Source organism: Notolepis coatsorum (genome assembly GCF_963971535.1).
Source record: "Notolepis coatsorum genome assembly, chromosome: 2".
Taxonomy (NCBI): domain Eukaryota; kingdom Metazoa; phylum Chordata; class Actinopteri; order Aulopiformes; family Paralepididae; genus Notolepis; species Notolepis coatsorum.
In genome coordinates, this window is record NC_140166.1 from 181,143,142 (window position 1) to 181,168,084 (window position 24,943).

A 24,943-nucleotide genomic window follows, 5' to 3' on the forward strand; every position below is an offset into this window, starting at 1 on the left:
GGGTACAATTCCCTGACTGTATGGTTAGATATGATACTTACTACCACTACCTCTTGTACTTTAGACTCTGGCCACCCAGTACTAGGTATGAATATGTTGAACACTCCCACCTGATAAACGGATCCAACACAAATGTACCAAATCGAAAGTTTGAGTTTTAATACATAGCAAAAGGTATGTACAACGATCACTTAATTACATTTATGATTTGAAATAGTATGCACTTTTATGGCAAATGAGTATTCGTAGGTAGATCAATATCGAATGTCCAATCTCTGATTGCGCAGGAAGCAAATATACAACCTGGAATATTTAGGGAACAATAGCGATGATACTTGAATGATTATATAGCTGGATACACTAGGGGAAGGTTCCGACTGCTTGTAGGACAGCTGGAGGGGGGGGTTAGAGAGTCACTGGCTGGATCCCGTCTGGCCGAGGGTATCTTGGGAGAGTCCACAGATGTGCGACACGGTGCCCAACGATCCTCGATCCACAGATGAATGCAGTTGGACCCTCTGTGGCCGGCGTCCTCCGGTCCACGACGGAGAGACGTGAGGCGACCTCACTGTGCAGAGCGCCGTCTCACCTGTCGTCCTCTCCGGGGGGGGTATTTCCAACACACCGCAGTGTTGGCCTTTATCCATAGAATAATCAAAGTACTCAAAGCATAATCCAAGCCGGGGAAGGCTAGCCGTCGTCGGTAGAATAATCCAATATACAGGTCCACTCGCTCTTTGGCCTGGAGCTCCTCGGGTGCAGCTTCACGTGGGGTCAACCACCCTGGATAAGCGTCCAGCTGATGCCCGAAACGATGGGGGTGCTGATTACTATAGAACTCTTACCGCACGAGGCACTATATATGAATAGACTATTATTAGCTTAATAGAATACGTCCAACTCGACGATATAGTGCCAAATATGACTATTCAAATATTAATATACACGATGTCTCAATGCCGATACTGGGCCGAATTGGCCTTACTGCCCACACGTGGTTCGCGGGGAGGCTTTTGCGTCTGTCACTCTGTTGGAGGGTAATGAACTGGACTAAAAGAAAGCTCTACTTTAATAGCGCAGTATATATACGCACTACATTTACATTTACATTTAGTCATTTAGCTGACGCTTTTATCCAAAGCGACTTACAAGTTCTGTGCGACAAGACAGCAAGAAGGGTATAACTCTATCAGCTGAGTAACAATGTTCATCAAAGTGTTGCGTGTTACAGTGTAGGTTAGTTTATTAGGACAAGTGCATGACATTAAGGTTAGTCGGGGTTAGATTTTTTTTTTTTTTTTTTTTTTTTTTTTTTTTATCATTTCAGATAATGGTTGAAGAAGTGAGTCTTTAGTCGACGGCGAAAGATTGGACGGGATTCGGCTGTCCTAACTGGGATGGGTAGTTCATTCCACCATTGTGGGGCAAGGACTGAGAATAGGCGGCTTCTCTTTGATGACCCTCCGGGAGCTTGGATAGAAGTAGATCTGAGGCGGCCAGAAGACGCAGAGCGTAGGGGTCTTGAGGGTGTGTAGTTAGAGACCATTGACCGGAGGTAGGCGGGAGCGGTTCCCTTTGCCGCACGGTATGCTAGGTCGAGGGCCTTGAAGCGGATACGTGCAGCAATGGGGAGCCAGTGCAGGTCCCTAAGAAGTGGGGTGACATGGGCTGACTTCGGTAGGTTTGAGATCAGGCGGGCCGCTGCATTTTGAATGAGTTGAAGAGGCTTGGTGACAGTGGCCGGGAGGCCAGCTAGAAGTGCGTTGCAGTAGTCGAGGCGGGAGATGACTGTTGATTGGACGAGGAGTTGGGTGGCTTCTTTTGTCAGGAAGGGGCGTATCCTTCTGACGTTGCTCAGGAGGAATCTGCAGGTTCTGGTTGTCGCTGCGATGTGAGCAGAGAAGTTCAACTGGTCGTCGAGGACAACACCAAGGTTCTTGGCGGTCGGCGACGCGGTCACAGCTGCATTCTCGACTGTGATGGAGAGGTCGGTCAGGGGGGAGGATTTGGCCGGCAGGTGGAGCAATTCTGTTTTGCTTAGGTTCAGTTTGAGGTGGTTGGTCGTCATCCAGGCGGAGATGTCGGACAGACAGGCCGAGATCCGCTCAGAGACGTGGATATCTGAGGGAGGGAAGGAGAGGAAGAGTTGAGTATCATCGGCATAACAATGATATGAGAAGCCATGAGATGTGATAATGTTACCCAGTGATTTAGTGTAGAGGGAGAAGAGAAGGGGTCCTAGGACCGAGCCCTGGGGGACACCCGTCCGGAGGGGGCGGGTGGCCGACAGAGTCCCTCTCCATGACACTTGGTAGGAGCGGTCGTTGAGGTATGATGTCAGCCATGTCAGCGCAGATCCAGCCACTCCCATTCCTGCGAGGGCCGCGAGGAGGATCTGATGGTTGACTGTGTCGAAGGCTGCAGATAGATCTAGGAGAATCAGGACAGAGGAGAGGCCTTTCGCTTTTGCTAAGTGAAGTGCCTCTGTGACCGCAATGAGGGCCGTTTCTGTGGAGTGGCCAGTCCGGAAGCCAGACTGATTGGGGTCTAGGAGGTCATTCTGTAAGAGATAAGCAGTAAGTTGGTTGGATACAGCACGTTCAAGTGTTTTAGAAAGGAAGGAGAGAAGAGAGACAGGGCGATAGTTGGCTATGACGGTGGGGTTCAGGGTTGGTTTTTTTATGAGGGGCGTGACTCTGGCTTGTTTTAGGGAGGTGGGGACCACCCCCGAGTTGAGTGAGGAGTTGATGGTTGCAGTTAGGAATGGGAGGATGTCCGGTGCTATGGTCTGGAGGAGTGGGGAGGGTAGCTGGTCCAGCTGGCATGTAGTCGGACGGTTCGACGTTACCAGTGTCAGGGTCTCGGCTTCTGTAATGGGAGAGAAAGATGACAGAGTGAAGGATGAGGTTCTCGATTCAGCGTTTGGAATGGGTGGGGGTTGGGAGAAGGAGCTGCGGATGTTCTCCACTTTTTCCTCAAAGAAGATCGCAAAGTCTTCGGCAGAAAAAGATGAGGGAGGAGGAGGTGGGGGGGGAGTGAGGAGGGAGGACATGGTAGCATGCAGTTTGCGAAGATTCTTGGCAGAGGCCTCAATCCTATGGTGAAAGAAAGAAGCTTTGGCATTAGTAATGGTTTTGGAGAATGTTAACAAGAGGTTGTGATATGTGTCGAGGTCAGCAGTGAGGCGTGACTTTCTATACTTCCTCTCAGCCGCTCTCAGGACCTGTCTTTGTTCTCTCACTGCATCCGTCAGCCATGGACTGGGTGGGGAACGGCGGGCAGGTTTCTCAACGAGGGGACAGAGCTTGTCGAAGGAGGTTGCAAGGGCTGAGAGGAGGGTGGAGGTTGCCATCTCTGTGGGGAGAGCAGAGAAGGTGTCACTCAAAGGTAGAGCGGATATTATGTCAGAGGAGAGGGTGGAGGGGGATAGGGAGGGCAGGTTGCGTCTGAGTGAGACGGTTTGAGTTGGGGTGAAGACTTTTCGGTTAAGCATGAGAGTTAGTGAGAAGGATATGAAGGAATGGTCAGATACATGTAGGGGAGTTACCGTGGTGTTAATGATGCTGGAGTTACGGGAAAATATGAGATCCAAGGAGTTGCCTGCTTTGTGGGTGGGAGGCATGGCAGTGGGAGTCAGGTCAAATTGTTGTAGGAGGGAGACCACTGGGACCGACTGAGATGAGTCAGGCAGGTTGAAGTCGCCCAATAGAAGGAGCGGGGTACCATCTTCCGGTAAGGAGCTTAGAAGCATGTCCAGCTCATCTGTGAAGTGATCGAGGGGACCTGGAGGGCGATAGAGTGTAACAATGGTGAGATTGAAAGGATTAGAGACAGATACTGCATGATATTCGAGGGAGGAGAGTGACAGTTCTGGGAGTTGCGTTAGGTTTGTAGCCCATGAAGGAGATGTCATGAGGCCAGTGCCTCCACCCCGTCTGGAGGGTCGAGGTGTGTGAGTGAAGTTATAGTTTGTAGATAATGCTGCAGGTGTTGACGAGTTATTGGGGGTTATCCAGGTCTCAGTTAGAGCCAGGAGCTGCAGATTTAGACTATGGGCGTAGGCAGTAATGAAGTCAGCTTTCTTGACTGCTGATTGACAATTCCATAAGCCTCCCTGTACTGTGACAGGTGTATTAGTGGCTGTAGGAGGGTAGGAGAGATTAGCCGGGTTGCTAGCAAACTGGCGTGGATGGGTTGATTCTGTTCTTGAGGAGCAGATTGTGGATATAGGTATGAGGCACATTGTGGTGTCAAGAGTGGTAGGAGGAGGTTGAAGGGGGTAGGGAGGAAGCGAGATAGTAGGGAAATAGCAGAGTGGGAGGGAAATGTGGGATTATGGTGTACTTAGCACTGGGTGGATCGGTGGATCCCTCTGCTGAGAACTCCAGGAAAACTCCTCCTCTTTGTCCCTCTTCGTTGAACAAATGAACAAATAGTACCATTAGTGGTGCGGTAGACATATTCCTACGCGGAACTAGGACTTGTCCATACATGTTGAGCGGTACGATTGAACCTGGTCTGAGGGGTATGGCGACCTGGCACCAAGGTCTCGTCCAATGGTAGAATGGAGACTATTATGGGATGTTCAGTAGACTAGAAGGGATATTCAATGCATATTGTACAAGGAATATACAAGGGATATCAGGGGATATACAAATACAATTAAATATATATATATAAATAAATATATATATTCGGTTTAATCTGATCCTTCAGAACAGCCGCCCCCTAATTGGTCCCAACCTAATTAGTTAAGCAGAGACAGATTAACCGCACTGTCTACCACTCAAGGGTTCGCTGTAAGGGTCAGTCAACTCACAAAGTCATAGGGTCATGGTCATCATCGATTGTGTCTGGGAGTCGGGGCAGTTCTATGAGCCTCGCCACAGGACGGGTGTAAATGCGCCCCTGGACGAGTACTTCAGCTGCTCGGACCTTGCCATCGGCACCGGTGATCACTTTGCTTACGCGGCCAGCCGGCCACATAGCTCTGGGTAGTGACTGGTCAATAATCATGACGACTGTTCCTTCCGTCAAATTGTCTCTCTCTTTTACCCACTTCTGGCGGGTCTGTAGAGACGGTAGGTAGTGCAGTAGGAAACTGCTCCAAAACTTGTCGGCTAATACTTGGCTATACCTCCACATTCGTCGGCCGTTCGCTTCTTCAGGCCGGTACATTGTCTGGGGTAACGCGGGATCTAGCCGCCCCATCAGGAGGGTGTTGGGGGTGACTGGGTCGACATCTGCTACATCACTGGAGACGTAACCGAGGGGCTTTGAGTTCAATACTCCCTCAATCTCCGTGAGGACTGTCATTAGGACTTCTTCCGCCACAGTCTGGGCCCCAAGTACTGCGTACAGGGCTGTCTTTATAGAACGTACTTCTCGTTCCCAAGTTCCACCGAAGTGGGGTGCGTTTGGGGGGTTGAATTGGAAGTCAATCTGGGCTGGAGCGAGGTGGGTCTTAAGTTCTGGGCCCATAGCTTGGAAGCTCTCCCTCAGCTCTCTTTCTCCGCCTTTGAAGTTTGTCCCGTGATCGGACAATAATGTAGACGGTTTTCCTTTCCGTGATGTGAATCTTCGGAAGGCCATAAGAAATGAGTCTGTGCTCATGGTCGGAAGGAGCTCGATATGTATCGCTCTGGTGGTCATGCATTTGAATACAATACCCCACCGCTTCTCGGTGCCTCTTCCTTTCTTTATGTGCAGCGGGCCAAAACAGTCCATGCCTGTTGAGTGGAATGGCTTGTCGCCGAGTCGGAGGCGACATGGAGGTAGGTCAGCCATCCGTGGTATGCTGGGCTGCGCGCGCCACTTTCGGCAGTCTAGACAGGTTCGCTGGAAGCGTCGCACCGCCTCTCTTCCTTGAAGTATCCAGTAACGACGTCTGATCTCCGCGAAGACTCTCTCTGCTCCTGCGTGGTGTACATCCTCGTCGTATTTCTTTATAATCAGCTCTGTGACCTTGTGTCGGCTGTTCAATACGATCGGGTACTTAATGTCATCCGGTAAATTGGGGGCTCTCCGCAGAGGGTATGTGTGTCACTCTCGGGGGCCAGATGAATCAATCTGCTGTCTGATGGGACGGGCTTTCCTCCCTGTAGACAGTCTAGTTCATCGGGGAACGAGTCTCTCTGGGCTCGTTGCAGTAGAAGCAGTTCTGCTTCCTCGTAGTCAGCTGCTGACATATCAGCGGGAGACTGAATCTCTGGGTGGTGCCGCAGGAATGTCCGTTGCTGCGCACTCTCTATGGTAATGCAATCGTCTATGTTGGGGTCTGCGGAGACAACAGTGCTCAATCCACAGAACATAGGTTTCTTATTCTCAGCCTCCTCGTCACTTGCTTCCCTCGGGGTGGGCGTGGGCCAATCTCCTTCCGGGCGCTTGAGGAATGCTGGTCCGTCACTGTAGATGTTACGACGGGTTAAGTCATCTAGGGACATTCCCCGGGTGATGACGTCAGCTGGGTTGTGTTTTGTATCAACATAGCGCCAGTTTGCTTCTCCGGTTAACTCTCCGGTTAACTCTTGAATCTCAGTGACTCTGACTCCCACGAAGACTTTGTATTTGCATGAATCCGATTTGATCCAGGCGAGTACTGTCGTGGAATCTGACCACAGGATTGTTCTATGCACCGGAATGGTGAGCTCACGTTGGATGAGCGTGGCTAGATGCGCTCCTGCGAGGGCTGCGCAGAGCTCTAGACGTGGGATAGACTGTTGCTTGCGTGGGGCTATTCTCGAGCGGGCGAGGATGAATGCTGTGTAGATCTCTCCCCCCTCTTCTTGGGCCCGCAAGTAGGCTACTGATCCGTAGGCGACCTCGGAGGCGTCACTGAAGACGTGTATATCCATTTTACATGTCTCTGGCCTCACCGTGGGTGGGAAGTAGCTTCGGCGTATATTAACGCCTGGGAGTGAGTGGAGTTCCATCTCCCACTCTCTCCAGGTGGATGCGAGGTGTGCGGGAATGGGGTCGTCCCAGCCCTGGTCCTTGTCCCACAATGCTCGTACAATCATCTTTGCCCTGGTGGTGTACGGTAGTATACATCCTAACGGGTCATATTGTCGGGCGAGTGTTCTGTACACACTCCGTCTGGTGGTCGGTATTGCCGTCGACCTTCCCTGCTCCGTGGTCAGGGGTTTGTGTCTATAGTGGAGCGAATCTGTTTTGAAGCGCCACACTAGTCCTAGTGTCATCTCTTGGGCTTCTCCTGGGATTGTGGCCATCCAGGTCTCGCTGCTCGCTGCCTTGTCCTCGGAGGAGAGGCTGCGCAGTACGTGCGGATCGCTGCTGGCCCACTGCCTGAGATCAAAGCCGCCTTTGATCAGAGAGGCGCGGAGTTTAAGTAGGAGAGCCTCGGCTTCTTCCTGGGTCGAAACGCTTTGTAGACAGTTATCTACGTAGAAGCTGTTCTTCACACTGTGTCGGACCTCTTCGTCCGCTGCTGGGTCCTCTGCGACATGTCTCTGTAGTGCAAATGTAGCACAGCATGGGCTGCATGTAGTTCCGAAAGGGAGGACTTCCCATTGGTAGATGGCTGGGTGCTCATCTCCTGGCCTCTCTCTCCATAGGAACCGCAACAGGGGCTTGTCCTCCTCTACTAATCTCACCTGCAGGAACATCCCTTTGATATCCCCGCTGATAGCCACCTTGTCCTGGCGGAAGCGGAGTAGTACGCCTAGTAGGGAGGGGCCGAGTGTAGGACCGGGCAATAGCTCTTTATTCAGATTTTGGGATCCGATCTGGTAGCTGCAGTTAAACACGATGCGGTCTTTGCCGTTGTGATGAACCTTGTGGTGGGGCACGTACCACGATTCAGTCGTCTGGTCGGCCTCTTTAATGTCAATCTTTGTGACGTGTCCCGCTGTGATGAGCTTCTCAATCTCAGCGCGGTATACACTTTCTTGGGCGGGGTCCTTGGCTAAGCGCCGCTCTGTGTTGAGTAGGTACCGCTCTGTGGCGTCTTTCTTTGCGTGAAAGGTAGGCATCCCTTCCCGCCGCAGGAGTGGCGTGGCGTATCTCAACACGCCGCTGACTGGGACTCTCTTTGTTCCCGTCTCGAGGAGGTTAATGGCGTAGATGTCGTCTTTAGAGCGAATGTCTTTCTTTTCGTTCTTAAAGGGCATTTGTTCTAAGGTCCATAGCCTCTCTACATGCTGCAGGAGTGCGGTGTCTCCCTCTGTGACTCGGGAGTGGAGACAGCTAGTGGCTGTGGTTCGGTTGAGAGATTTGGCGAGTGGGCCTTGGAGAGTCCATCCTAGGCGGGTCTCGACTGCTGCAGGACAGCCTCTGGGTCCGGTATGAACCCGGTCTATCGGGACAATGAGGTCTGCATGGTCGGAGCCTATCAACAGTGTCGGGGTAGCACCGTCTATGAGTGGGATCGGTAGCTTGCGTAGATGTACATATTTCTCCATCAGCTTGGCTACGGGGTATGTGTACCGCGACAGTCCTATTTCTTGGCTGGTGAAAGCGTCTGTAATCCTGTACCGTCGCTCGGGCTGGCCGCTTGCTGCGATAGAGAATGAGACATTCTCGCCCTTTATCGTTTTCAAATCTCTTCTTATTGTCCGAATTGTCATTTGGTTTTCGCTCCCCCGCAGCCCTAGCTGAGCCGCAGCGGACGCGAGCAGAAGGGTCTTCTCTGACCCGTCATCAAGGACGGCGTAAGTGTCCATGACTTTATTCTGGTAGCTCAATGTCACACGGACTACCTTTAAGAGCACTCTGGCTCCGCTGCTGCTGGCGGGGTCGATGTACATGACGCTTGCTTTGCTGCTTGATGGTGCGGGTGGAGGCCGCCGTCTGTTACTGTCGTGGAGTATGTCCAGATGGGCTCCATCGCACCGACTGCACTTTTTCTTTAAGCGGCATTCGGCTGCCATGTGTGATCGCGCACAGCGAAAACAGCGTCTGTTGGACTTTATCCATTGACTCGCTTCCTCCGCATTCATCTTGGGGAATGAGTCACATTGTGACAGCCAGTGTTCTTTCTCACAGTAGGGGCACACTATCTTCCACTTCTCCTTTCTTGAGGGGGTACTGTGGCTCCTACTGCTTGGCACTGACTCCGATTGGTGCATGACAGTCACCGATCTTCTTCCATCATTTAGTCTCCTGGTTCCTTCTCTGGAGCCAGGGGTGCTCCGTCCGAATGTATCTAGCCCTAAGCTGCTGACTTCTCTCGCCAGGAAGTCGGCTAGATCGAGGAGGTTCGGTTCGGGGCCATTAGGGTCTCGGTGGTCTCTCTGCCGCCTAAAGCGCTCCTGTCGGGCGGGCGGTAGCTTCTCCAAGATCCTCTCTACATTTGAGTTGGCGTATAGTTCATGCCTACCCTTTTCCCTCTGCGCTCCCAGCATCCCTACCAGGGACTGCACTCTGATGGACAGGTCGTCCAGTGCTCGATTGTCTGTTGCTGGGGGTAGGCGGTCGATGTGCCTGATCTCCTGGATCACGTAATCCCATATACGTCCATATCTCTGGTCCAACGCTACCAGCGCTGCGGTGTATGGGGTCGTGGAAGTGGCGTAGGCGAGCGCTATGTTGTGCGCGCGGGGTACCTTTAAATGCTTCAGTAGTATCGCGTATTTATGGCGTTCATCAATGACATCCACCAACATTGTCTCCAGACACATGCGGAGCTCCGTATACTGGGCCCGGTTCTCCTGGGTGAAGTCTGGTACCATAGGTGTGCCAATGTATGACGCGGATTGTTGATACATCGGCGAGCGTTGGGGGAGAGGCCTCCTAGGCGAGTCTCCTCCTGCTCCTTGGCGTGGGCTGGTACCGGCTGTGTACCATGGCCCGCTGGTCCAGGTGCTGTTCCTCGGTGCGGGTCGTGCGTCGTGCTCACCCGTGAATAGCGTCGGGGGTCTGTAGCGCAGCTCCGCGGGGGTATAGCCTGGGCTGTACTGGACCTCCTGGTCCGGTAGAGTACTGTGCTGTCGTCGGGCGTGGTTCTCCTCCTCTTCCTCTTCGTCTTCCGTTAGGTCATCCAGGGCTTGTAGTCTCTGATTTAGCCTCTCCGCAGTGTATGCTGCTCCTTCCCGGTGGCTGGGTCTCGCTTGGACCGGTTGGGGAAGGGGGTCTGCGGGGGGTATAGACCTCGTCTGTTGGTCAAGTTCAGGGTCGCTTACTCGGCTAGGGGATGCCGCCCTGGAGTGATGTCTAGACGAGTTCCTGGAGCCTCTGGTGGAGGGAGGGGGTGTTGTCCTTCTGATCAGCTGTTCTATTAGTTGCGCTTGTGCTCTGTCGCGCTCGGCTTCGCGCTTGGTGAGATCCGATTCTCTCTGGGCACCGGTGGCGGCGCGCTGGGCGTCGGCCCGGTCTCTTGCCATATTCTCTTCCATCTGAATGCGTCTTATTTCCAGGCGTATGTGCTCTTCTTCGCTCCGTTGCTGTATCTGCAATCGATCGCGTTCACCCTGGAGTCTATCGCGTTCAGTAGAGGCTTTCAGGCTGACGAGGAATGCCTGCTGTAGTGTCTTCTCTGCCTCGCTGGGAGAAGACGGTTGTATAGGGGAGCCGTCCCTTGGGGTACTCCGTGCGGAGTCTTGGAGCTCTATCTCCACGGTGCTCTCCTCATCTTCTTCCGTGCCGAGTTCTCTCTCGGTAGTGTTGTCTTCCTCCCGGGACTCGTCGGGGACTACTTCTTCGGTATTGGCGGGGTGTAAAGTCATGTCTGGTTCCCCCTGGTCCCCACCGTGAGCTTGGTCAGTTACATTAGAACCCATAGGGGCCTCTATGGTCGGGGTAGCCTGGTCGTTAGGGTTAGACATAATTTTACTTTCTAGTTTTACCGCGTTTACTGTTGGTAGAAGACTAGGTTGTTGACTGACAGCGTAAGCCTCTAGGTACTGAGGGAGCTGTCGTTTGCGCCGCGGGCGTTGTTGGTTAGGAGGATCGTTTCGTGGAGTGTTCATCATAGGCCATTTTAATATTAATAACACTATATTAATATTACACTGATTACCCTCCGGCTCGAAGGACCAATTGTAACTGAGGGGTACAATTCCCTGACTGTATGGTTAGATATGATACTTACTACCACTACCTCTTGTACTTTAGACTCTGGCCACCCAGTACTAGGTATGAATATGTTGAACACTCCCACCTGATAAACGGATCCAACACAAATGTACCAAATCGAAAGTTTGAGTTTTAATACATAGCAAAAGGTATGTACAACGATCACTTAATTACATTTATGATTTGAAATAGTATGCACTTTTATGGCAAATGAGTATTCGTAGGTAGATCAATATCGAATGTCCAATCTCTGATTGCGCAGGAAGCAAATATACAACCTGGAATATTTAGGGAACAATAGCGATGATACTTGAATGATTATATAGCTGGATACACTAGGGGAAGGTTCCGACTGCTTGTAGGACAGCTGGAGGGGGGGGGGGTTAGAGAGTCACTGGCTGGATCCCGTCTGGCCGAGGGTATCTTGGGAGAGTCCACAGTTGTGCGACACGGTGCCCAACGATCCTCGATCCACAGATGAATGCAGTTGGACCCTCTGTGGCCGGCGTCCTCCGGTCCACGACGGAGAGACGTGAGGCGACCTCACTGTGCAGAGCGCCGTCTCACCTGTCGTCCTCTCCGGGGGGGGTATTTCCAACACACCGCAGTGTTGGCCTTTATCCATAGAATAATCAAAGTACTCAAAGCATAATCCAAGCCGGGGAAGGCTAGCCGTCGTCGGTAGAATAATCCAATATACAGGTCCACTCGCTCTTTGGCCTGGAGCTCCTCGGGTGCAGCTTCACGTGGGGTCAACCACCCTGGATAAGCGTCCAGCTGATGCCCGAAACGATGGGGGTGCTGATTACTATAGAACTCTTACCGCACAAGGCACTATATATGAATAGACTATTATTAGCTTAATAGAATACGTCCAACTCGACGATATAGTGCCAAATATGACTATTCAAATATTAATATACACGATGTCTCAATGCCGATACTGGGCCGAATTGGCCTTACTGCCCACACGTGGTTCGCGGGGAGGCTTTTGCGTCTGTCACTCTGTTGGAGGGTAAGGAACTGGACTAAAAGGAAGTTCTACTTTAATAGCGCAGTATATATACGCACTATGAACAAATAGTACCATTAGTGGTGCGGTAGACATATTCCTACGCGGAACTAGGACTTGTCCATACATGTTGAGCGGTACGATTGAACTTGGTCTGAGGGGTATGGCGACCTGGCACCAAGGTCTCGTCCAATGGTAGAATGGAGACTATTATGGGATGTTCAGTAGACTAGAAGGGATATTCAATGCATATTGTACAAGGAATATACAGGGGATATCAGGGGATATACAAATACAATTAAATATATATATATAAATAAATATATATATTCGGTTTAATCTGATCCTTCAGAACAAATATGAACCAAAGAATATGAACCAAAGCGTGATTAATATGTGTCGAACCAAGCGGGGATCTCATGCGCGCGCGAGCACCTCGCGAGCACCTGGGCGAAGGAAAAGGAAATGCGCATTACCGTACTGGCGTGGTGCGAAGAATGCGGAAGCGTTCTGCGACTCTTCCGCTGGGATTAAGCTACACGCGGTCGGGACCACATTGGTGGTTGAGTGTTAACTTTGGGATGGGAAGTGAGAGGATTTATAAAATATGAAAGAAGCTAAACGTATATTCATAATAATTTATTTTGTGCGAGAAATAAAGTATATTTGCAGCCTCTGAGTAATTAATAATAACTTTTTTTTATAATAATTAGTCATTAATCATAAAAAAAAACGAAGGCAACGATAAATCAGACAATAAGACACAAATATTAGCATTGGTTAAAACAATTACATCATTCGAAATCATTAAGATACAAAAGCACATTTTTTAAATGTCCCAGTATCACCAGAGAGAGAGAGTCAATATTTAAAGTGCTTTGTAGTTTATTTCATGAGTCTAGTGTAGACTAGAGTCTTTCCAAGTTCGGAATTTACCCGAGGAACATGTAGTGTAATCCAGTCCTGAGAGCAGGTTTGATAAACTCCTACATTGAGGAACATGTAGTGTAATCCACTCCTGAGAGTAAGTTTGATAAGCTTCTACATTGAGGAACATGTAGTGTAATCCAGTCCTCAGAGCAGGTTTGATACGTTTAGGAGAGAGAACCCTAGATATTCTTCACTTATTTCAAGAAATCTTACCAAGCCAAATTTGCCTACTGCACTGGTAGATTATTTTTCTTGTTTCAAGGACACGTTTGCTTAAAACTACAATTTTTGCAGTGTGGACTTCTCTCTGCTGATTGGATAAAGTGGGAAAGGGATTCCAGAACATGTATTTTGTGTTTACTGCAGAGCATGAGGGACTGGGAGACCCATGTTACTGACCAAACTCTCTATAAGTGATGTCTGTCGGAATGTAGAGCTATTATTTTAACATGTAGACCACTTATTCGAACAAACAGAAAAATACCACTTACAGCACCTTTAAGTCCACACGTACACAGGTATTTTTTTAAAACAGGGGTTTTCCTCCGTTTAAAAAGAAAATCCTGTTTTATTGTTTTATTGTCCGTGCCAACTAGTGTTTTAGAAAGTCTCTCCGTCCACATAGCAACGCAAACACATCTTGCATGAAATGAACCCATGGCATGACCTAAAACTAAGAACGGCGACCCCTGAAAAAGAAAAAAATGCATGTGTGTGCCACTGCATGACGACTGATTGATTGATTGATTGAAAATTGTATTAACAGATTGCAGAATGGGTACAGTACAGTACAGCTCAATACATACAATTGTTAAGGGGATGCAGACCAGAGAAAGACTTTCGTCTTGTTTACATCAGGGTCCCCTATTTTCAATTCATCATAACATATATGACATACACAACATACAGATAGACAGTACTGCTACATCTATACATTTATGACATACCAGATTTGCAAATACAGTACTGTTTGTGATACAAAAAGTGTCCAGAAAAAGAGTGTATATACATTTGACGTAGAAACTGTACATTGGAGGAGGTGGGGCGGGTGGGGGGCTGTACATTGGAGGTGGGTGGGGGGCTGTACATTGGAGGTGGGGGGGGGGGGGGGGGTTGGGTAGGGGGGGGGGAACACTGTACACTGTACATTGGAATACTGACAAAGCCATACTTGGTCATTTACTGTACAACTGGGTTAGGACATTTGTAGGGGCCAGTTTCGAATTGCAGTCTCCCGTAGGTGTTTTTGAAGGTGGGTAGTGATTCACATTGTCAATGTGTGCAATGAATAAAGACTTCTTCAAAATCCAGTTTAATCTTAATCTTAATCTTAAAACCTAAAGCTTTTTCTGCCGTTTTCGTGTGTACGGAGGTGGAGAAAACAAGGAAGAAAAGAAGTACTGCATTTTCTGTGTATACGTGTGGGCCCAGGTTGAACTGTGTTTCTCCGACAGGCCATGCCCAACTAATGGCTGTGAAGCAGCAACTGCACCTGTTCAACGAGCTGAGAGACCATTTCGCCCGGCGCCTCACCAATCACCTCAACAACGTGTTTGTTCACCAGGTAACAAACGCCACAGCAATAATAGTACTTCTTCACCTAACTGCAAGCAAAGTAGGATTTCTGCTATTTGTTTTAACGCTTCTTTTTAAAGTAAAGAGTTCATCCAGTTCAATTGTTTATTATATTGTGGAGCCAGACTTTCTCAACCACATACATTTAAACAATTGTGACGCCATCACTATCTTAAGAGTCACACAAGAAATTCCTGTGTAATGCCGCCCAATTCAAAGCATAACACTAATGGATTTTGTTTTCAGTCTTTTTTCTTTAGGTTTAAAGAGCCTCAAAACTCAAAAGATAATGTGTTTCCAGAATAATACTCTTTATATATAATACGTATCCATGAAAAGCATTAGTCACCCTGAGTATTGAGAGTAAATTGACTTTACACTTTTTGTTCATTATGCAAATCTTTATCTTGTATTGTCTGGAAAAGGCTTAGTTTGAAGTCAAAGAAATAATTTCCGCCTTGTAGATGTTGGTGATAAAAATCCTTTAAACTTAAATATAAATAATATTTCTCCCCTAAACTGGGTATTACAATAGAGTGAGTGACAGGAAAGTGAGAGAGAGAGGGACAGACAGAAAAGGAATCGCACGTGACAGCAGATTGAGAGCTCGACTCCAACTTGTGACTGTGAATACATGGTATGTGCACATTAGTTTTCATCTACTTCCTGGTTAGCTACTTCCTGGTTGGCTCTCTGGTCCTCCTGCCCATAGATATCTATATAGAACACTAGATAGCTTAAGGCGGAGTCACCAGCGTCACTGAACCGCCGCCATCTTGCTCGAGTCAGCCTTGAGTGAGGGTGAGTGATCTGCACAGACAAAAATACTCATAACTCGCTGAAATATTGACGGATTTACAAACGGGTTGGTTTATTACAAGCATTATTACTATTACTATTGCTTACTATTTAAAAAACTGCCTTTAAGTAAAAAAGTAGACGTGAATGTTATCAGTAGCTGAGCTGCCTCGAGCAAGATGGCCGCCCTACGACAAACGTCGCTCTACATTGGCCGGCAGCGCGGGTAAGCTATCTAGTGTTCTATATAGATATCTATGCTCCTGCCCTGCTGTTTCCTTCCTATACTCTTCCTTCTATTCTTGACTCTGTGTAGCTCACAACCCCCCCACTCTGCTCTCTGTCTCTGTGTCAGTTCAACCACCTCAGTCACTTCAAAATGACCATCCCTCAGTTCTATAGGTCCTCCTGTCTGTCACTTCCGTGAGTACCCCCCCCCCCCCCCCCCCCCCCCCCCCCCCTCCTCTGTTCTAACCTTTGGCCTGTTCCAGCTCACCCAACTTACCCAGCACCAGTTCAAGCACCCCTGACCCCCACAGAGCTTTTTACTGATCGCATGGGATATGCTTATTATAACGACTTCCCGCGCTTCTCTCTCATCTGATCCCAAAACCTAAAGAGACGCGGACGTGTGTCTCCTCCTCCTCCTCCTCCTCCTCCTCCTCCATCAAAAGGATTGGGTTCCTGCTGCTCTTGTGCTTTTCTGTACTGCGGTGCTTAATGTACCTTTGTCACGCATAGGTATTCAACCATAACACCCTCTCTACCTGTCTGCTCTGCCTGCATGCCTGGTAGCAGCACCAGTACAAAGTGAACACAGTAGAGATGAGGAGAAGCTCCGTACGGCGCTATAAGTTACATCCAGACTCACAAAACATGTCTGAAATGGTTTGATCTCACTAACATGTTGGTTTGACAGTGTCATCATCATACAACCTATCCACGCGAGATTGTGATGGGGATTAAGAAAAAGCATCTTCCAGTGTTTTTTTTTTCTTTTTTTTTGCTTGTCCGATGCACTATGTGAGTGTGGCAGTGTACGCCGGGCTGCGTTCACCTCATACAGTACTAATTGATTTTCATTTCCATAGGGTCACGACCAGAGCTCCACGCTGTCCCAGCACACCGCCGAGCTGACCCTTCCCAAACACAGCCCGCTGCACCGGGACCTGCTGCGCTACGCCAAGCTCATGGAGTGGCTCAAGAACACACAGAGGGAGAAGTACGAGGGTCTGTCCAGGGTCAGTTCCTTCACACACACACACACACACACACACAGAGGGAGAAGTACGAGGGTCTGTCCAGGGTCAGTTCCTTCACACACACACACACACAGAGGGAGAAGTACGAGGGTCTGTCCAGGGTCAGTTCCTTCACACACACACACACACAGAGGGAGAAGTACGAGGGTCTGTCCAGGGTCAGTTCCTTCACACACACACACACACACACACACACAGAGGGAGAAGTCAGGGTCAGTTCCTTCACACACACACACACACACACACACACACACACACACACACACACACACACACACACACACACACACACACACACACACACACACACACACACAGAGGGAGAAGTGCGAGGGTCTGTCCAGGGTCAGTTCCTTCACACACACACACACACACACACACACACACACACACACACACACACACACACACACACACACACACACACACACACACACACACACACACACACACACACACACACACACACACACACACACACACACACAGAGGGAGAAGTACGAGGGTCTGTCCAGGGTCAGTTCCTTCACACACACACACACAGGGTTCCCGCATGGTCTTAAAAAGGTCTTAAATATAATTTTGATAAGTCTAACAAATGTTAGTTAGGTTAGTTACTTCTATGTTGCGATAACTTCTCTGTATAGCGTTTTAAATGTGCTGCAAAGTAAGCACTATGACTAGGGTAATAGGTATCAGATAACCCCCAAAGATTCATATGGAATTACTTCTTTCATAGTAATTTTTCTTCTTACTTTTTTGCCAGTATGGCTGTGAAATGGGTATTAAAAATTATATTCAAAGTGTTCTTAAAAGTGCTATAGAACCGGGCGGCTACGTGGCGTAGTGGGCAAGGTGCTCGCCACGAAATGCTGGAAGCGCTGGGCTCGTCAGTTCGAGCCCAGCGCTCCACATTTGCTTTCAGTTTAGCTGGTCGTCCGTACTAATACACATTGGCCGTATTAGGGGGTGGGAAACTGATGGGTGGGGATCGGGCGTTGTGGACAGCGACTCCTACAGGTCGGTTGGTGCGCCTGCGCAGTAGAATCAGGAAGTGTCGGGGGCAGCGTGAGCCTCCCACGCGTTACTCCTCGCCACAGAGATCGAGCTGCGCAGGTGAAAAGATGCGACTGCTGTTACCTCAAGTACCGGAGGGGACTTGTGCTATGTATGACTTAGTCCACATTGCAGCCGGCTTGTGGGAGGCAAGAAACAGCGTCCGTGACAGGGGAGGATTGAATTGGATGATACGAAATTGGGATGGGAGAAAAATATAGAAAAATGGGAGAAAAAAAGTGGAGAAAAAAAAAAGTGCTATAGAACCGATAACATTCAGCCACTAGATGACGCACTAGAGCACCAGCATGTCATTTATCCAATCGGGTGCATTCCACATGGGGAATGAATGAATGAATGAATGAATGAAAACTTTATTAACAGATTGCAGAATGGGTACAGTGCAGTACAGCTCAATACATACAATTGTTAAGGGGATGCAGACCAGAGAAAGACTTTCGTCTTGTTTCCACCAGGGTCCCCCATTTCCAATTCATCGTATGGGAAGTAGGGAGGGGATACATACATGTAAACAACAACATTAATTTTGGATCTGCCAGAGCATTTTAAATGATAAATTCATTAAACAATAATCATGTTGTACAGAACTTATAAGTCGCTTTGGATAAAAGTGTCAGCTAAATTACTAACTTTCTAAAAGCTCTGTGGATGTATTCTTTTTTTTAATGATTACTCTACATATAAATGTTATCTACAGTATAGCACCTTTTAAAAAGGTTTTATAAAAAAGTATTACATTTAAATTGCTGAAAAGGAACCCTGCACACACTAATTCACCCCTGATAAAAGTCACTGCCTCCCAATTTAGGTGGGGCCTTTCGGAAGCACATTGCTTATCGTTTTTAAGACAGTAAAGGTCATCAAGAGCATGGATTTACTGATATTTCTGCTTTAGTTTGAGATTACACCTAAAAAAAAGATGTAGATTAACAGGGTATTTATTTTTTCCTAATTCTTTGCCTCAAATCCTCTGAGACTTTGCCCCTGGTTGGGAACCACTGTCTTAACCCCTTAAGCCTGTCTGGTCCGGTACAGGGCCGAGATTCATATCGTGCCATAAATCGATCAATACAGAACGTATTAACACATTCCCTGCCACGCTTATATCCATCAATGTTTGATCACTGCCACCAGTCTAAGCCTATGGAGATGTTTACCTTCTTTGCAGGGCTATAACTTTTTAAATTGTATTGCTAAATTGACATTACTATGGCCCATTCAACATCGATTATCTATCGTTCAGGATGTAGGAACGTTTTACTTTTTCATTCATAGATTCATACGAAAATACCGCCTAGAATATAAATATGTTTTTATCGTTTTCTGCAGTAATTCCTAGAACGTGAGATATAGGCATAAACGCATATATAGATGATCAACTGCAGTTTGTTGGCGATACACGCTATATTAACTATTTCAACTGTACATGATCCTAAACGTTATGACTTATCATGCGCGGATGAACGGGGGGGGGTCGTTTATAATTCCGTGATCGTCAGTAAATGCTTTATGTAGTATGGGTGATATATTGATCAGAGCAGTTTGCATGGATAATAATAAACAAACGCGCTGAAAATGACGTCAGCGTCCTCTTACCGTTAGCCGATGAGACTGGAGTAAAAAGATCCCACTTATTTGACGGCGATCTCCTAAATCCATTTCCGGTTTGTATAATCATAATAAACGGCCAAATCGTATCGATTATTGCGTTATGGCAGCGATCGCTACACACGGACGTGTGTCTACAGACGTGTGTCTGCGAGTGCCGGACGCATTTGCCAGATGCACCGGAGATCTCCAGAGATCCACTTCCGGTTGCAACTCGCCGCTCATCCACCAGGCGGCAGTATTGAAGCGTTGCAGAGTTGTGCAGGCTCCCACTGCATCAGACCAGGCTCCGTGAGGGAATTATGAATAACATGGCGAAAAAATTCATTATGATCTCAATAACGTCGTACGCCGTGGAATGGCAGAATTCGCATGAACTTGAAACACGTCGTAAGCCATTTCCGGCGGTGGATGTGTTAATTAATGTTGTGTTTCTTTTTCAGATGTAGCCAAGAGTAAAGACCCTAACCCTATCAAAACAGCAGTCAAAGTGTATTTGTTCAGCACTACGTTTGTTTACCAATGATTTTATTAGCTAAATATAAGTGTATAAATATTTTGGCGCATCCCGACAGAAACCTGATTGAGGAAATTATGCCGCCATTTTGTTTGTAGTCTTATGAGGAGAGGAGACCCAGGGCTTTTGATTTTCATAAAACTACACTCCCTAGCTCACGCCAGCCCCTGTCAATCATCTGACTTCCAGCGTGAACTTTTTTTAACGTTATTTTCTGGATAATATCTCACTGGTCGAACAAACCTGAATGTTATTGCCATAAATAGAATGTAGTTAGTTTACCTTTCTGTAAACATAAAAAAATAAACGCATCTCATTCTGATATGAAAATGGCGGAGCTATTTACATTACAAAAAAGTAACTGTACTTACAGTAGATTTCATTCACGGTCTTTGCTGCCCTGTCAGGGGCGCCTGGTGGTACTAAATTCAGATTGAACTCTGCCATTGGAAAGAGGAGACTTGGTCTGATCCATAGATGTGTGACTTGGCCATAATAAGGTCATTTATACGCCTGATATTCTATATTCTATATTATTCATATTTAAAATTGCATGTGTCCGGGTGTCAAAATTCAGTACTGTATCTACAAAACCCCCTGTAAATCATCTGCCCTTTATTTGCTTAAATTCTTTGTACACTTGATCTCAAGAAGGTGCTGAATGAGCTCAGTGGCATTTTTTCCACATCTGGTCAATGTTAGCATGGTGTTATTCACCATCAAAGAAAAAGAAAATTTATATTCTCCTTTGGTTCATTACAATTTACTTAAGCCTAGTAACAGACACAATATTTCTGACACTGGGAATACATTACCTGAGATCCATAGATGTCCCTAGATACCAAGAACATGCAAATGGACCTTGTAGATGTGGAGCAATCTTCCATTTACTTAGGTATGTATTTTTAGGCGAATCTTCTGAATGTTTAGCATCATTCTGTTTAACACTATAAACTACTTTATCCTCCTCTTTTGGTAGGGTTGTTATGACAATTGACCACCCTCTTTTCTTGATCCTCCAATCACAACTGTTTCCCTCTGGCAAACTTTGTTGTGATTGGAAGTTCAAGAAAAGAGGGCAAGTTTGCGATTGGTTCATTTGTGCAATATCTCAAATAGTGTGTTTTATTCTTTGACGTCTTAAAATTTGAACATATTTTCTCACTACATTTTCAGACCTACGTCGACTACATGACCAGATTATATGAACGAGAAATCAAAGATTTCTTTGAGGTTGCAAAGATAAAGATGGCGGGTACAACCAAGGAAGCTAAGGGCAAATTTGGTAAGACCTTGGAGTCACAGGTAAACTGGTGTTTGGGTACAAAACGCTTGACTGTGACAGTGAAAGAAAAAGCTTTCTTTCTAATCTAATAGTTGTCATGCTTTGCATTTGAATGTGTTCTATACTGTGTGATTTGGAATGCATGTAATGTCTGATTGTAATAAGTGTGTTATACTTGACTACTTGTACCGTGTTATTAAGTTCAGTTGCAGTTCTATGAGGTGACATGATCATTCTCTTGCACATAGAAAAACATCACTAGTCCAACCTCATACCATCATCAAAGCTTGGTTTGAGGACTTCAAAATCTGCTGTGTGTGCGATGCAGACATCACTGTTTGCTATTGCTGTTTGCACCGGGCTATTGACCTATCTCAAGCTCTGCCTTCTTTTCTTGATCCTCCTATCACAACTGTCGCTTCCCTCTGACAAACTTTGGCTGTTGTAGCGAAACGTGTTTTCCCCACATCCTCTGACCCTTTTCCCGCTCCTTCAGCGATCGTGTGATATCTGTGACATCTGCAGTCAGCTCTGCAGAGTTTTCGGGCTGGCGGGTGCATGGCAGACACAGCAGACCATCTTGCAGGAACTGCTCATCATGCTAGTCTAATTTCATTAGCTAGGTCCGTCGTCCTCGCTTCCTGTTGCATAAACGGATGCATTTTTTGTGAAAATGTTGCCACAATTGGACAACTCCGGTCCACATATCCCACGTTAGACAAGAGTTTCATTCAATTCTTTTTTTTTTTCATCAAAATGTTTGCCACATGGCTAACGGTACATTGCAGCCAGCTACTGAACCAAGAAAGAATGACGCCAGAGGCCAGGTGGTGACTGAAATAGAAAATAGCTTTTCAGTCAACACGGTTCCACCAATCAAATGATCAATCTTTACCTGCATATTAAACAACCACATTACTACAAACGTTGATCCTCGCTTTTTTTTTTTTTTTTTATGACCCATCCCTAGAGCGGACCCTCTGTACACTGCAGACTGCATCCAGGGTTATTGTGTCCATAATTTAAAACGGCAAACACTGCCCCTACCTCCCCAGTACAGCCCTCTGCATCATATAAAACAGCCCCTACCTCCCCAGTACAGCCCTCTGCATCATATAAAACAGCCCCTACCTCCCCAGTACAGCCCTCTGCATCGTATGAAACAGCCCCTACCTCCCCAGTACAGCCCTCTGCATCATATAAAACAGCCCCTACCTCCTCAGTACAGCCCTCTGCATCGTATGAAACAGCCCCTACCTCCCCAGTACAGCCCTCTGCATCATATAAGACAGCAAACATTGCCACTACCTCCTCAGTACAGCCCTCTGTATCATATAAAACGGAAAACACAGCCCCTACCTCCCCAGTACAGCCCTCTGCATCATATACAACAGCCATTACCTCCCCAATACAGCTATCTGCGTCATATAGAACGGCTAACACAGGCCCTACCTCCTTATTACAGCCCTCTGCATCATATAAAATGGCAAACACTGCCACTGCCTCCTTATTACAGCCCTCTGCATCATATAAAACAGCCCCTACCTCTCCAGTACAGCCCTCTCCATCATATAAAACAGCCCCTACCTCCGCAGTACAGCCCTCTCCATCATATAAAACAGCCCCTACCTCCTCAGTACAGCCCTCTGCATCATATAAAACAGCCCCTACCTCCTCAGTACAGCCCTCTGCATCATATAAAACAGCCCCTACCTCCGCAGTACAGCCCTCTCCATCATATAAAACAGCCCCTACCTCCTCAGTACAGCCTTCTGCATCATATAAAACAGCCCCTACCTCCCCAGTACAGCCCTCTGCATCATATAAAACAGCCCCTACCTCCTCAGTACAGCCCTCTGCATCGTATGAAACAGCCCCTACCTCCCCAGTACAGCCCTCTGCATCATATAAAACAGCCCCTACCTCTCCAGTACAGCCCTCTCCATCATATAAAACAGCCCCTACCTCCTCAGTACAGCCCTCTGCATCATATAAAACAGCCCCTACCTCCTCAGTACAGCCCTCTGCATCATATAAAACAGCCCCTACCTCTCCAGTACAGCCCTCTCCATCATATAAAACAGCCCCTACCTCCCCAGTACAGCCCTCTGCATCATATAAAACAGCCCCTACCTCTCCAGTACAGCCCTCTCCATCATATAAAACAGCCCCTACCTCCCCAGTACAGCCCTCTGCATCATATAAAACAGCCCCTACCTCCTCAGTACAGCCCTCTGCATCATATAAAACAGCCCCTACCTCCTCAGTACAGCCCTCTGCATCATATAAAACAGCCCTTACCTCCTCAGTACAGCCCTCTGCATCATATAAAACAGCCCCTACCTCCTCAGTACAGCCCTCTGCATCATATAAAACAGCCCTTACCTCCTCAGTACAGCCCTCTGCATCATATAAAACAGCCCTTACCTCCTCAGTACAGCCCTCTGCATCATATAAAACAGCCCCTACCTCCTCAGTACAGCCCTCTGCATCATATAAAACAGCCCCTACGTCCTCAGTACAGCCCTCTGCATCATATAAAACAGCCCCTACCTCCTCAGTACAGCCCTCTGCATCATATAAAACAGCCCCTACCTCCTCAGTACAGCCCTCTGCATCATATAAAACAGCCCCTACCTCCTCAGTACAGCCCTCTGCATCATATAAAACAGCCCCTACCTCCTCAGTACAGCCCTCTGCATCATATAAAACAGCCCCTACCTCCCCAGTACAGCCCTCTGCATCATATAAAACAGCCCTTACCTCCTCAGTACAGCCCTCTGCATCATATAAAACAGCCCCTACGTCCTCAGTACAGCCCTCTGCATCATATAAAACAGCCCCTACGTCCTCAGTACAGCCCTCTGCATCATATAAAACAGCCCCTACGTCCTCAGTACAGCCCTCTGCATCATATAAAACAGCCCCTACCTCCTCAGTACAGCCCTCTGCATCATATAAAACAGCCCCTACCTCCTCAGTACAGCCCTCTGCATCATATAAAACAGCCCCTACCTCCTCAGTACAGCCCTCTGCATCATATAAAACAGCCCCTACCTCCTCAGTACAGCCCTCTGCATCATATAAAACAGCCCCTACGTCCTCAGTACAGCCCTCTGCATCATAATTATGTTCAGTAGCCTAAAAAAGACACTTGTATCACTTATTTTCCAATCTGTTTGGCTGCTAACTTGTGAATGTGTAACTTAACGAGGATTTTCCATTAGCTTTGTGTAAGAAGGCATCACAAACTTGTTTATAATTCATTTGGGTGTTATTTGTAAAAAGAAAAAAAACATATTGGTTTAGCTTTGGTTTTGGCAAGATTAAAGAGCTCTGCTTTCTGTGTTCTATATTTCAACCTTCTCTTTCCCTCTGAAAACAAAAACAAGAATTTGTTTTCCAAAGGACCGAGCGAGTTCCAGGCCTGCCTAAGCAACTTGCAGTGCATGTCAGTGTTTGTGACCTTTTACATCTAACATCCAGCCTCAACCCCTCCCCCCTCTGCCCCATACTGCATGTATTAAGCCTAACATATCTCTGTCTTTGATGCCTGCCTTTCTAACCGGCTGCCAGCCACGCTTCCGCGGAAAGAGAGTGCACTCAAACAGGAAACCGAAAGTAAGTATCACAGCTGGATCCACCAGTTGCTCCTGCATATAACCCCCCACTAGTCCACTAGTGTATTTCATAAAAGCTGCAATTCAAGGAAAACATTTGCTCAGGAACCCGCTATTCCCTATAGACCTCCCTCTTCCTTTGTGTTCCAGTTCCCAGCCGTGGTCCATTAGGATATGCTTTGTTCTCTATAACTGAATGCATTGTAACACATTCAGGTGCTATGATAA

At 47.5% G+C, this 24,943-nt stretch overlaps 1 protein-coding gene across 2 annotated transcripts in view; it reads left to right on the forward strand.

Annotated features, from left to right (window-relative positions):
* exoc1 (exocyst complex component 1) overlaps positions 1 to 24,943 on the forward strand; it is a 67,325-nt gene that overhangs the window by 28,380 nt on the left and 14,002 nt on the right. The window contains exons 8-11 of one of the 2 annotated variants that reach the window (XM_084338090.1): positions 14,428 to 14,537; positions 16,438 to 16,587; positions 20,987 to 21,095; positions 24,672 to 24,716. In XM_084338090.1, coding sequence (XP_084194216.1) covers positions 14,428 to 14,537; positions 16,438 to 16,587; positions 20,987 to 21,095; positions 24,672 to 24,716 — 414 coding nt within the window. The remainder of the gene's footprint in view (positions 1 to 14,427; positions 14,538 to 16,437; positions 16,588 to 20,986; positions 21,096 to 24,671; positions 24,717 to 24,943) is intronic. The other variant, XM_084338091.1, reaches the window with a different exon arrangement.